This window comes from Haliotis rufescens, unplaced genomic scaffold (genome assembly GCF_023055435.1).
Source record: "Haliotis rufescens isolate VD_foot unplaced genomic scaffold, xgHalRufe1.0.p SCAF_3, whole genome shotgun sequence".
NCBI lineage: Eukaryota > Metazoa > Mollusca > Gastropoda > Lepetellida > Haliotidae > Haliotis > Haliotis rufescens.
This window is the reverse complement of record NW_025964001.1, coordinates 52,729,729-52,744,553: the sequence shown is the minus strand read 5'-3', so window position 1 is coordinate 52,744,553 and position 14,825 is coordinate 52,729,729. Positions and strand designations below refer to the sequence as shown.

General features: G+C 43.0%; 1 protein-coding gene across 1 annotated transcript in view; it reads left to right on the top strand.

Moving 5' to 3' along the window:
• Positions 1-9,762, top strand: part of LOC124141952 (neuroendocrine convertase 2-like) — a 69,632-nt gene extending 59,870 nt beyond the window's left edge. The window contains exons 9-13 of the mRNA XM_046510147.2: positions 321-536; positions 4,000-4,100; positions 5,075-5,308; positions 6,439-6,603; positions 7,277-9,762. Of these exons, the coding sequence (XP_046366103.1) occupies positions 321-536; positions 4,000-4,100; positions 5,075-5,308; positions 6,439-6,603; positions 7,277-7,580 (1,020 nt within the window). The 3' untranslated portion in view covers positions 7,581-9,762. The remainder of the gene's footprint in view (positions 1-320; positions 537-3,999; positions 4,101-5,074; positions 5,309-6,438; positions 6,604-7,276) is intronic.
• The last annotated feature ends 5,063 nt before the right edge of the window (positions 9,763-14,825 follow it).

Below are 14,825 nucleotides of genomic sequence, written 5' to 3'. Positions count from 1 at the left end.
GCCAGGTTAGCTCTAAATCACCGAATACATTGCACTGTTACTCCCTTAGCTACTGTGATTTGCTTGCCGTGGTTCGAAACCGAGATTTTCCACTTTCATGAACTTCTGACAGCACAAATCCTTAATGCTCGTTGGATTCATGTACACTTTTAAGGTGAAACGTCGTGATATGCATTTGGTACTTGGTTCAATATGACGTTAGAGAAGATGACGACAACGACTATTATAATGACGACGACGACGATGACGATGATGATGATGATGATGATGATGATGATGATGGTGTTGGCGGTAATGGTGATAATGATGCTCTCATATAGGGTCGTGAGGGAAAAGGCAACATCTACGTCTGGGCTTCTGGTGACGGCGGTCCCAATGACGACTGCAACTGTGATGGATACGCCGCCAGCATGTGGACCATATCCATCAACTCCGCCACCAACGATGGCCAGACTGCCGGCTACGACGAGAGCTGCTCCTCCACTCTCGCCTCCACCTTCAGCAACGGCAAGGCAACGTCCCGAGATGCTGGAGTGGTGTGTAGCATATCATATAATTACATTTGAATTACTTTTGTCTGAACTGCGTCATTATCACTCAGTCGAAGAAACTATTATCCGTTCTGTAATCAATTAGCTTTTCTCAAGGCTTTGAAGTCTGGCGAGGTGAAAATGGGCATATAAAACTTAATGATTTATCCGTATTCTTACCAGCTCATAAGATACGCCAACAGATGTTGAAATCGGAATTTACAGTAAACTATATGTAACATTCGAATCGTTATAATTTGCGGAGGTGTATGTGATAAGAGTTGCCAACAGATTATCATTATATGACTGATTGAACTTATGTCAATGACTGATTGAACTTATGTCAGTTATTTACGGTGATATGGACTATATGGCTTTACAGAAACATCATTCATCTAATTGTGTACACAACAATGCACATTGGAGTAAAAAATATAGTCACACCTTAACTTGTTTAATCGCTTTGAGAGTACGTAATGTCTTATGGTAAATACAAATAACCGGAGATTTAACAACTTGTGTAAAAAACATAAATTGCTAGGCAAATGTTAAAGTTGTCTTTTGGTTGTTTTTTTAAATTAATTTTAAATTTCGATTGCAAATGCGATACATTTTTCAATGCAATAAAACTCAAGAATAACTAAAATCGAAATTAGTTGAAGTGATATGCTTTTAAACATTTATTTTTATCACATTTATTCTACCGTTTATGAGTTAAAAGGGAAATCTCAGGACACCACCCTCTCTGTCCTTTGCTTTTGGTATTCTGGAGGCGAGATATGTTCAAAATAACCACCGCACACTGACAACACTGATGAAGCCATCCGATATTTCTGTAGGATCTGTTTCATCTCTCTTTAACATCATACTCCCCCACAGCGCGTCGCTGCCGTTCAATTACTTCTCCCATCGCCATTCCTCTTGTCGTGTCGCCCCATTTGGGAAATAACGATTCCAGAAATAATTAGTAATTATGCATACCACTGTCACATAATAACTCCAGCGATTGTCTTTGAAACTACCACTTACTCATTCTGTCTATCATGTAGAGTAATGTCACTCCAAAGGAGATCCCACACAGTTATTACACCTTCGCTGTTCGGAGCTCTTCCGGTCTCCCACAGTGCAGATGACCGGAAACTAATTTGTACTCAGTGCCGTGAGGGCGGCTAAATGGTTGATCTTCGGACTCTGTCAAGCTTATCACAGGGGAATTATGGGTAATGTCCCCAAGCATCACACGTGCATGACGTGCGTCGTCGAACAGCTGTTCTACAGGGCTAGTTAATTACGCCAGGTTGCGAAAGGCATTATATCTAAATCTATATTGTTGTGCAATATCCATTTTAAAAGTGCTCTTGGAATCTAGTTGGCACGATAACTACCATCTTCCCGAGGCAAGAGAGTTAACTGGCTATAAAAGTCCAGTTTTCACCCTTGCCGAACTAGGCTGGAATTACGGGGCTCGATCGTAGCGCCATCAGTGGCTATTACCAGTTATGTCCCCTCTAAGCCTCTCCTAAGGACCAATCAGCTTCCACCTCTCGTATCACTTGCGTTTGCTTCGCACAAAATGGTGGCGCACAGTCAAGACGATCTGATCGATAATCAAGATCTATATTGTGATAAAACGGGTCTTACATCGCGAAATGCATCAAATCACGTGAGCATCTTGATTAAAAACATGAAAAGATTGGGAAAATATCTGCTGACAACGAATTGGCGGTGCACATGTTTTGCAAATCCTGCAATCGACCGAAATCTGCACGACAGTTTACGAACCGGATTTTGATTGGACTATGTATAGACTCGTTAGTCCAGCCAAAATGTAACTCCATGATACCAGCCTAGTTCGGCAAGGGTGGAAACTGGACTTTTATAGCCAGTTAACTCTCTTGCCTCGGGAAGATGGATAACTCCATCAAACATTGTGCATGATTCGACTCACGTGCAGGAAGCCATATACGAGGGGGAAGTAACGTCATTCCGTCCTTATTTAGCGTAAGTTTATCTCGGGTCGGCTCCCCGAAATTGCTTAATATCTGTCGTCTTCAAACGTTACAATCAGTGTATTAGTGTATTAGTATTAGTGACAGCTGGTACATGCTAGAATTATTGACGATTTATTTCCGTTCTTTACTGCTTTTTCCACTTTTCTCTCGTATTGAAAGAGGACGTATTGTTTGCTTAGCATCGTTACCGCTTTCAACGTAGCCACTTTCCACAGTCTCTCTGTCACCTCATGCGGCAATAAGCCCCATTGACCATCCGTTTATTAGCCAATATTTTATCTTTCTCTGGCGTTGACGTTTTATATTTTAGAACTTTCCTCATTGATAAAATCACGGAAATATCATTTTTGTTTGTCATTTCAGACACGAGAGTTGTAAATACGGTAAAAAAAAAATCGGTAAAGGCAAAATGTCCATATTTTATGGGAAAATATATATTTTTCCAATATTGTCAAGAAGCAGGAATATAGATTTCTTGTGAATATTTATTCCATTGTAACGTGTAAATAATATAATTTTGGAAGAAATATATAAAATTTATATATGACACAAATGGACGGGGGAGTGAAGTTGTTGAGGGTTTGAAGGGGCAGGTTGGTTAAATGCCACGAGTAATGATATATAATAGGGCTTCTCCAGTGATTCTCTCCTGTAGGCTTGTCTCAACGTTATGCCGCGTAAAAAGCTAGTTATCTCAAAACCCGTGCTATATCAATTCCACTTAAGTTCAAAACCAATAATCGTGTAATGAGATATGTCGATTATGTTCTTGGAAACTTTGCCTCAATTATTCTTCTCACACTGTTAGATCCGATTTTGAAAATAATCCGAAAGAAATGGCTTACACTCCGGTGGCCCTTTTCATCCTTCCGTGAGTCTTTGCTGTAAATTATGAGAGTTGATGTCACATGGACACGTGCGCAATCCATCATGGCGACAACGACGTCGAGAAACGTGATAAATCATCACACTGTTAATTACATGCTGAAAACCAACGTATTTGTTCTTAGTCAGAACTATTGTCTTATGGTCGTCAGAGGAGGTGGATCGGTTGCCATGGTGTGACAAATTAACGGAAGTTAATTGTGTCAATGACGACCTGCCGGGAACTGACTAACATACACCATCCGATGCGCCAATCAGGGAAGGGGTCACTTAAGTCCATGGCAAATCGATTATGCGTATTTTGGAATAAACTTATTCTCTTTCCAAGCAGTGGTTTGGTGCAATTTTATAATGATGATGTTGACAACAATGCACATATTGTCACATCGAAGACAGTCCTCCATATTGGAATAAAAAAATATCTCTCTCTCTCTCTCTCTCTCTCTCTCTCTCTCTCTCTCTCACTCCCCCCTCCCCTCTCTCTCTCTCTCTCTCTCTCTCCCTCCATCTCCCCCCCCCCCTCTCTCTCTCTCTCTCCCTCTCTCAAGTAATAACATATCTTCATCTTCCAGGCCACCACCGACCTGTACGGCAACTGCACCGCCAGCCATTCCGGGACGTCTGCAGCTGCCCCCGAGGCTGCTGGAGTTTTCGCTCTAGCCCTTGAAGCTAAGTGAGTTGACCTTTTCCCCATTCTCCGGCTACAAACTCCGTTAGCTCGACCCCATTACGCCCAGATAGATGAGGTCCCTGGCAAGTTGAAATTCGATCCAGAAAATCCTTAGCCATAGATAGGAGCCTTAGGTCGGCAGAATGTTCACTTGCAATCAAAGTGGCATGACATTTGTTTTGCTGAAGACCTTGCTTGGCACCTTACAATATTTCACCGCCGCTCGTCTAACTGTTCCTGTTTTTTATGTTAATTTTACTTAACTAATTTTCATTTATCCTAACAGTATGATACAACACTTCTCTTGTTGACAATATGATACAGTACTCCTCTTGTTGACAATATGTTATAGTACCCATGTTGCCAATGTTACAGTATTTCTCTTGTTGACAATGTTACAATATTCCTCTTGTTGACAATGTGTTATAGTACCCTTGTTGCCAATATTACAGTAATCCCCTTGTTGACAATATTTTACAGTACTCTACTCTCGTTCCCAAAATGTAACCGTACTCCCCTAGTGGACAATATGTTTCAATACTCCTGTGGCCATTATGTTACAGTACTCCCCTAGTCGATAATATGTTAGAATACTCTTGTGGCCATTATGTTACAGTACTCCCCTAGTCGATAATATGTTACAATACTCCTGCGGCCATTATGTTACAGTACTCCCCTAGTCGACAATATGTTACAATACTTCTGTGGCCAATATGTTACAGTACTCCCCTAGTCGACACAATGATACAATACTCCTGTGGCCAATATATTACAGTACTCCCCTAGTCGACAACATGTTACAATACTCCTGTGGCCAATATATTATAGTTCTCCCCTAGTCGACAATATGTTACAATACTCCAGTGGCCAATATGTTACAGTACTCCCCTAGTCGACAACATGTTAGAATACTCCTGAGGGTTGCAAACGGATACTTATTCCCCTTGATGATAAGCTTTCACATCCTTGTTCTACAGTCAGAATCTGACGTGGCGGGACATTCAACATCTGACTGTGCTCACCTCCAAGCGGAACTCCCTCTACGATTCAAATGGAGTCCACGAATGGAAGTACAACGGCGCCGGACTGGAGTTCAACCACTTGTTCGGCTACGGCGTGCTTGACGCCGCCGCCATGGTGGATCTCGCTCGCACCTGGAAGGGGCTCCCTGAACGCTTCCACTGCACCGCCGGCTCCCACAGCTCCGAGAAGTGAGTCCCTGTAGTGCTGTACCCACGAGGTGACGAGGCAGGTGTGACATGCTAAATCTATTCGTCACACGTGTGTCGAACGAGGCTGACCCTTCGCTTTGATTCAATTTGTACACCGTGACCTCTCTGAGGTCTAAGATGAACGTTCATCATGGAACCTTTTTTTCTGTCATAAAAAAATCACGAGAGATAGTTGAAATTTACATTTTTTCTTTGTTTGTTTGTTTGTTTGATGTTTAACGCCGCACTCAGCAATATTCCAGCTATATGACGGCGGTCTGTAAAATAATCGAGTCTGGACCAGACAATCCAGTGATTGACATCATGAGCATCGATCCACGCAATTGGGATCGATGACATGTATCAACCAAGTCAGCGAATCTGACCACTCGATCCCGTTAGTCGCCTTTTACGACAAGCATAGTCGCCTTTTATGGCAAGTATGGGTGGCTGAAGATCTATTCTACCCCGGAATCTTCACGGGTCACACTTTATTCAACAAAACAAGCACTTCACACACTCCAATATCGCTATGCATTCTAAGTTATATCTTAACAATTACATATATTATATAATCGAACTATAACCATGTGTTGTTTTGCACAGATAGATCGACGACGTTCACGAGCGTGATATGCACACAATAACTTTAGAAATTCAGTTTTATTTAATGTGAAACAATCAGCCTGGCGAAATGAAGCCAGTTCAGAATATTTGGAACGATATCTAGACTGTGCCATCAGTATCCCCTTCAAAGTATATTTTGTGATAGTGTTTCCGAAAGTGTTTGTGAATGAACACGATTGCACAATCAGATCACTCGAACTGAACGTTTTCGATGTAAATCATACAAAAAGGCCTTAAAAGTGTGCACGACTTGTGCCTGACAAGTTGTGGACAATAACACTCTGTATTAATCTTAGAGGCGATGTGTTGATCATGGTTACCTGTTCTTATTCTGATGGTGACCTTGACCTCGTTAGAAGCCGCCATTGACACGATACTCAAGCATATTTGTGTTTGTTGATTTCATTTCTTCAGTATAGGGTGGTACAGTTAGCATGATCATCTTTTGTCATACACACAAGCAATATTTGATAACTTCTACAAAAAATGTATATCCTTTGCAGGTATTTCGATATGAACAAGCCCATCCGCATCACCATTGACACCGACGGTTGTGCCGGAAGTGACAGCGAAGTCAACTACTTGGAGCATGTGCAGTCGTTCGTCACTTTGCGAGCAACGTTCCGAGGAACTGTCACTATCTACCTCACCTCTCCCATGAACACCACGTAAGTGTGCACAGACAAGTAGTTACAGAAATATAATCAAGTTATCAAGTTGATTTCAGTGGCTGCATACAGTACATAAAACAGCGACACACTATATGTACATAATATATAATACCCAACTGGGCTATTGCAAGTTCTTACTCTCCTGTGGTATTTCACATTCACATTCCGTCGTTCATCAAGAAATACTGTATTGTCCACAATTCCTCGGAAATCGCTGAATTTTTTGGGATACGATCCCACAAATACGTCACCGAATTCCGATCCAATCTTAAACATGGCTTCCGGACTGAAAACGTTATGAGTATGCACACATGCCTCAGGTAAGCTACAGAGCCTTGTGGCTCAGTATTCACTATTGGAGGGGGCACGGGTGGCCGAGTCGTCTAAGGCACCGGGATTCGCTGTGCAGAGTTGCGTCCCTTGGGCACGCCAGGAACCTATGATTGTGGGTTCGAATCCCGGTTCGCCCCGATTATGTTTCTAGGTTTGTCAGCACCATACCCGTGCTCGTGGGTTTCACAGAAGTAGTAAACGTCTGAGACCTGCATCACTTCGGTCTTTCCTCCCACGTTAAGCTGACACGCCGAGATATATCTTGAATACTGTTGAAAGCGGCGTTAAACCCAACTCACTCTCTCACTATTGGAATTTTATCCTTCTCGGTCAACAGATCGATGATCTTGAGCCAGCGACCCAACGACGATGACAGCAAGAACGGATTCACTCGCTGGCCCTTCATGACAACCCACACCTGGGCCGAGATGCCCCATGGCCGCTGGACCCTCGATGTTATCCTGGAACCAATCATCGGCTTGAAGAACAACCACGAGGATGGAGTCTTCAAGGAATGGACACTGGTCCTGCACGGATCCAAGGAACAGCCCTACAGGGACCAGCCTGTCAACAAGGCCAAACATCAGAAGCTGTACAAGGTCAAGAGACAGCATGCTAGTGGCATTGCTTTCCGGAAGTAAACGCAGAGTTACCCCCCATTGTATTGGACATCATGGCTGACAGCAATCTTGCTTTGATGTTTACCGTCACAGCCAATGTCTTGATGCTAAGGGCAGGTACTGCGTTTCGGAAGCCTTACAGCAAGGAAATAAAATATTATCGAATTACAAAATTTGTTCAATTTTTATTAAAAGTAATATCGTATGTTGAACAATCCTTCAAATTTGGGTGATTAATTGTCAAAATTGTTGAAATGGTATACTTGAAAAATTTGATATTTATGATACCGTTTTAAGAGACCATACGGAAGTGTCAACGAAGAGAATTATCTAAAGTGGCAGTCTTTTTTCAAAAACGTTCTGAAATACGAATGCAATGGTGATTAAAAAATATATTTTGCCATTCCTTAAAGGAATCTTATCTCTAATTTCTCATATTGATGGAAATTCATCAATCAACATCTTTCACCATTTCCATTTTTGTTTATTTTTCGGGAGAACTATACAAATATACTATTTTTGTTAGAAACTGGATGTAATAATTCCTGATAAAAGCTCTGACTCGGTTTCTGCAATTGTTATCGTTATAATTTTATCACATGTGATAACTTCAGTGTAATACCGTATCTTTTGTTTATGACTATTGCACTGAAATGTACAAACAATATATAACATATTATTACATTATTTTCCTGTTACAGAATCAAATTTCACACAATATTATGCAGCCATTCATACCGCAAGGAGATACTATGTCATGGTCGTCAACTCCGGTTCTTTCCGCGGCCTACGAACAAATCTGAAATACACTATTCACCACTACTCGTCTGTTTCCGTTCATTGCATTCCGGAAAGTCACAAGTGATACGATGGTAACGAAAACGTCCGAATGCGGCGAAAAGAACCGAAAGTGCACGAACGAAAATTGAAAGGGAGGAATGAGAGAGAGTGTGCATATCGAAATTATTTACACAAAGTATTATTTTTAAAACAAAACTGCACACTGTAAACATTTGGCAGAGTGTGGAGTTTACGACGGTGTCACTGTGTTGCGCGTTGCACACTCACTGTTGAGGCAATAAGCTGCGAGGCTAGCTATTTATGTTGTTTTTAGCTCACCTGGCTGTGTTCTATAAATAGTCATTGTATGTCGCGGTGTTATATTGTGAACTAACTTGCACATCGTGGTGTCCTCCGAATATACATTCATTCCGAAACACTGCCTAGATACATATTTTACTATTTTAGGCTATTATCCTCTGAAACTTTACCGCATTGATTATAAACTATTTGCCATCCACGTCAGGTATATATATTTATGTTTTCTAAGGTATTTTGTCGTGACCCAAGCGCTTGAATTAGTTCCAGTAGTGTATTAGTTCAGCTTACCTGTCCCACCCTGTCCCACCCTGCCCCACCCCCTCTACCCGCCCCACCCTTCTCTACCCTTACCCCCTGACTGCTGATAATAGCACACGAGGTGCTTTTTTTCTCTGCTTACATTACCCACACATAGCCCTGTGTTCATAGACTCTCCTGTGTCAAAGTCCTCCTCTACGGCATTTTCTGTGCTAAATATTTGCGAAGCTAGCGCACCACTTTTCCTGGTATATTTTACACGAATTGCGATACGCTAAACGCTCATTTGACTTTCGTGAACACATCTACCGCTTCTATGTACAATCACCATGCCCGGAAATGTTATTTAGCAGATAGCTGCTAACGTATTGGTATCGTAAGGTTGATGTGCCCAAGAACATACTTGGTCCCTTTGCACAGCTAGTTGTGCTCGACTTGTCACCAAGTTGTTCCCTGCACAACAGGATGTGCTCATTGACAACTTTGTTGTGCAATGAGCTCGGCTTGTTGTTCAAGTTGTTTAACTTGTCATATGCTGCGCCTGTCCATCTTCTGAATCTAAAAAGATCTCATCAGATATGCTTTTTATGTGGCTGGTCCTAAATCAGGTCTTTTTGTTTCGAAATTATGTATCCTGCTTAACATTCAGTTTCAGACAATGCCGACAGTCACGTCGCTATAGATCCACCTCCTTATGCTGAAATGTGTCCCCCCAGACCACACTCATTAGACGATTAACATCAATGTCTCGCTTAAAACATCAGTTATCACTTAAGCTGTATATTTGTAACTTTCTGTGATGTAAAAAACTGTTGAGTGAAATAAAAGCGTTTGGCAAACGCAACCATGTCTCTCTTATTCTTTCCTTCTTGGTGTGAGTGCCACGATAACACATAGTAGTTCCCTTCATCTGATCGACAAGCACGCAAGCGCATTCACGTCTTCGTAAATCCACACGCAAACTCAAACATTTACCACATTTACAACACGAAAATACACATGCATCAGTATTTGGCGAACATATTTAACATATTTACCATTTTTTAGTAAAACTCGCAAACAACATATTGAGCCCTGATTTGACGAATACGCAAACACGAAACATTTTCCACTTATGAGACGAACACGCAAGCAACGCATTGACCATTTATTTGTCCATCACGCAAACACGATATATTTACCATTAATTAGTCCAAGACACAAATAACGCATTTACCGCTTAGTTATCCACACCCACTTGTAAGACCAACACGCAAACACAACGTATTACCTCATATTAGACCAACACACAGATCCCGTAAATATTTCTGACTGTGGCGTTAAACAACTTTCACTTCCTTAATTTATCGGTCAATGGCCGGTTTACAGTTTACTACTTGGTGTGATTAATTAGACATCACTAAGTATTGTCCATGCATGGGAGGTGTGAGATAATGAGCAAGAACAATGTCAGTGAAGTTGTTCTTGAAGCTACGATAAAACGTTTCCAGTGTTAAAAGCAGTATTCATCTGAATTTGGAATAACATCTGATGTCCCAGCACAGAATCAATGTTGAAATAATGTGCATGAAAAGAAAGGCGTATGTCCATTCCAGAAAAGAGCTCCAGAGAGGATGGGGTGGTTTACATTAAGCGGTCTCTCTGATGGTGTGTCATTGTGCCCCGACTGAGAGGATGGGATGGCTTACAATGTGTGGCCTGCTTGATGGTGTGTCATTGTGCCCCGACTGAGAGGGTCGGGTGGTTTACAATGTGTGGCCTGCCTGATGGTGTGTCATTGTGCCCCGACTGAGAGGATGGGGTGGTTTACAATGTGTGGGCTGCCTGATGGTGTGTCATTGTGCCCCGACTGAGAAGGTCGGGTGGTTTACAATGTGTGGCCTGTCTGACGGTGTGTCATTATTCCCCGACTGAGAAGGTCGGGTGATTTACAATGTGTGGGCTGCCTGATAGTGTGTCATTGTGCCCCGACTGAGAAGGTCGGGTGGTTTACAATGTGTGGCCTGCCTGATGGTGTGTCATTGTGCCCCGACTGAGAGGGTCGGGTGGTTTACAATGTGTGGCCTGCCTGATGGTGTGTCATTGTGCCCCGACTGAGAGGGTCGGGTGGTTTACAATGTGTGGCCTGCCTGATGGTGTGTCATTGTGCCCCGACTGAGAGGGTCGGATGGTTTACAATGTGTGGCCTGCCTGATGGTGTGTCATTGTGCCCCGACTGAGAGGATGGGATGGTTTACAATGTGTGGCCTGCCTGATGGTGTGTCATTGTGCCCCGACTGAGAGGGTCGGGTGGTTTACAATGTGTGGCCTGCCTGATGGTGTGTCATTGTGCCCCGACTGAGAGGGTCGGGTGGTTTACAATGTGTGGGCTGCCTGATGGTGTGTCATTGTGCCCCGACTGAGAGGGTCGGGTGGTTTACAATGTGTGGCCTGTCTGACGGTGTGTCATTATTCCCCGACTGAGAAGGTCGGGTGATTTACAATGTGTGGGCTGCCTGATAGTGTGTCATTGTGCCCCGACTGAGAAGGTCGGGTGGTTTACAATGTGTGGCCTGCCTGATGGTGTGTCATTGTGCCCCGACTGAGAGGGTCGGGTGGTTTACAATGTGTGGCCTGCCTGATGGTGTGTCATTGTGCCCCGACTGAGAAGGTCGGGTGGTTTACAATGTGTGGCCTGCCTGATGGTGTGTCATTGTGCCCCGACTGAGAGGGTCGGATGGCTTACAATGTGTGGCCTGCTTGATGGTGTGTCATTGTGCCCCGACTGAGAGGGTGGGATGGTTTACAATGTGTGGCCTGCCTGATGGTGTGTCATTGTGCCCCGACTGAGAGGGTGGGATGGTTTACAATGTGTGGCCTGCCTGATGGTGTGTCATTGTGCCCCGACTGAGAGGATGGGATGGATTACAATGTGTGGTCTGTCTGATGGTGTGTCATTGTGCCCCGACTGAGAGGGACGGGTGGTTTACAATGTGTGGGCTGCCTGATGGTGTGTCATTGTGCCCCGACTGAGAAGATGCACTTCAAACACCGGGAACCCGTTTGAACCCAAGAAAGGAAATCCCTTCGGAGCTTGTCAACATGATGCGCGATGCTATCCCATGTCATGACCTTTATATGAAGATGTCAGACCTCCTTACTCACCTTTGGTCATCAATGATTTTCTGTTATCCATTCATCTATATTTTATCACTATTTTGATAATCGAGACTGGTTATTCCCTGGCGTTGACGTTATGAATTTACCATGGCATTCGCGTAACCATGTTATTTCCGGTTCATTTAAACGTCAGTGTCTAAGAAGTAGTCATATTCTGTTCAGTCAGATAACAACGACTGGCGGTTGATCATCTCGTGTCCTCCATGCGACATACGGGGGCAAGGTCGCTGACCAATTGGCCCATATAAAGTGTTACTACATTACAAAAACGTATATTAGAATGACTGTCCTCAAACAGTGGCACGGCTGGAAGCAAATAGGAATAGTTCCACAACTCCAACAAGCAGTCAGAACTACATTGTCAGGTTGGAAATGTTCTGAAGAGCCAAAAGACTTTTTGAGGAGACATTTTAGATTTGCCTCATTTCACAACAAAGACAATTCTTGTCAGAGGCCCAATTACAGTACAGCGTCCGGTGTCACAGGCTGAAGACCAATCGTCGCCGAACATCGTATCAGAATGCTTACTGTAAATATCTCGTGAAATTTGACCTTCAAGCGAATGATTTCCAAACAAACAAATGTGACGTTTGTTGGAATATAGATAAAAAGACATTCTTCAATAACGAAATTCTTTAATCTTGAAGACAATATTAACGACGGCGCCATGTTTTAAATCAGAATAAACCTAAAACGATTCATCAGTTCATCAGACTTTGCAAGACCAGGCCAAGTATATCTTTGTTTAACACTAACTACATAACAGGCGACCCGTGAAGATCCGGGGATGAATAGGTCTTCAGCAACCCATGCTTGCCGTAAAAGGAGACATTGCTTGTCGTAAGAGGCGACTAACGGGATCGGGTGGTCAGGCTCGCTGACTTGGTTGGTACATGTCATAGTATCCCAATTGCATGGATAGATGCTCATGATGTCAATCACTGGATTATTTACAGACCGCCGTCATATAGCTGGAATATTGATTCCGGATGCTGCCATTGTTTAGACTGAATTTTGGTTTCTGGTTGAAAGCGATGAATCCAGGTCTCGTCCATGGTTACAGATCGGGCCAAAAAAATCATTGGGATCTGCTTCAAAACGACATAAATTGTCACGGGACGTGAGGAATCTGACACGTTTCTGATCCCTGTCAAGAGCTTTGGCACCCATCTTGCAGAAACTTTTGTCATTCCCAACTCGTTGGTGATAATGTGCTCAACCCTCTCATGAGAGATGCCCACTACACTGGCAATATGTCGAGTGATCAATCGTCGATCAGCCATCACCATGTCATGCACCCGGACCCGGGTAATGTTTTCCGGAATGGTTGCTGTTGAAGGCCTTCCTGGACGCGGGTTATCGTCAAGGCTCTCTCTGCCACGCTTGAATTCCGCAGCCCACTTCTTTACAGTGGAAAAGGAAGGGTCATCATCCCCTAAAGTGGAGACCATGTCAGCATGTATCTGTGTTGGAGTTAGCCCTTTCAGTTGCAGGTACTTGATGACTGCCCTATAGCCAGTTTTGTCCATTTCTGGTGATTTCAATGCGTATGTTCACAATATGGTCTGGTACAAAGACAATAATATCACTCTAGTTGCAGTTCTTATGTCTATGATTCATTAAATGATTGTACTTGTTGGTGGCAAAAGTTTGTTTCAATCCGATTGAGATATCCCACTTAGGCTTAGAACTTTTCAGCCAGCCCTCGTATGTACCAACATTTCCACAAACGATGGCATTTATTTTGTTACTTTCTTATTGAACTTCGCTGGTTACAACATACAAGTTGTGGTGAGGATTAGATTGTTATACAAGAATTATAAAAAGAAGTTTGTGGCATTGTTGATGTAAAACAACAGTAATTAACCCTAAGAACATCAGATTAATTATGAATACACTTAGCTATAGTGTTTCTCAATTCAAGATGGTTGGATAGATGCATTGGCATTGACGTATTTCTGCTTCAGTCGTTTGACAGTGTGAGACAGCAGTGTCTGGCTAAGGACGGCGATATGTCTTGTAAAATAAAATGTCCAATTGTTTCTGGAGAACTTTGTTTTGTATAACTCGTCTGCTGTCACGCCATGTTTTATGTCTTGTATAGACGTTTTATATTTACAAAGATTTGTTTGTATGTTTTTGATAGGTTGTTTAACGCTGTCGTCAGCAATACTCAGCGGTCTGTAATTTATCGAATCTGGACCAGACAATATCCAGTGATTGACATCATTGAGCATCGATCTACGCAATTAAGAAAACAAATGATATGCATCAACCAAGTCAGCGAGCGAGCCTGACCACTCGATTGCGTTTGTCGCCTCTTACGACAAGCATGGGTTGCTGGAGATCAATTCTACCCCGGCCTTCATGGGTCTTATTTAGTTTTATACTTTGACAATATCACCGACATAGCAAATGCCTTTCCTGCAAATAAGGGGGCATGGGTGGCCTTGTCGTTTAAGGCGTCGCGATTCGCTGTGCAGAGTTGCGTCCCTTGGGCATGCCAGAAACCTATGATTGTGGGTTCGAATCCCGGTTCGCCCCGATTATGTTTCTAGGTTTGTCAGCACCATACCCGTGCTCGTTGGTTTCACCGAAGTGGTAAACGATTGAGACCTGCATCGCTTCGGGCTCGCCTCCCACATTAAGCTGACACGCCGTGATATAACTGTAATACTGTCAAAAGCTGCCGTAAACCCAACTCACTCACTAATTCCTGCAAATCAATATAGCTCAAAGCTAGCTGTT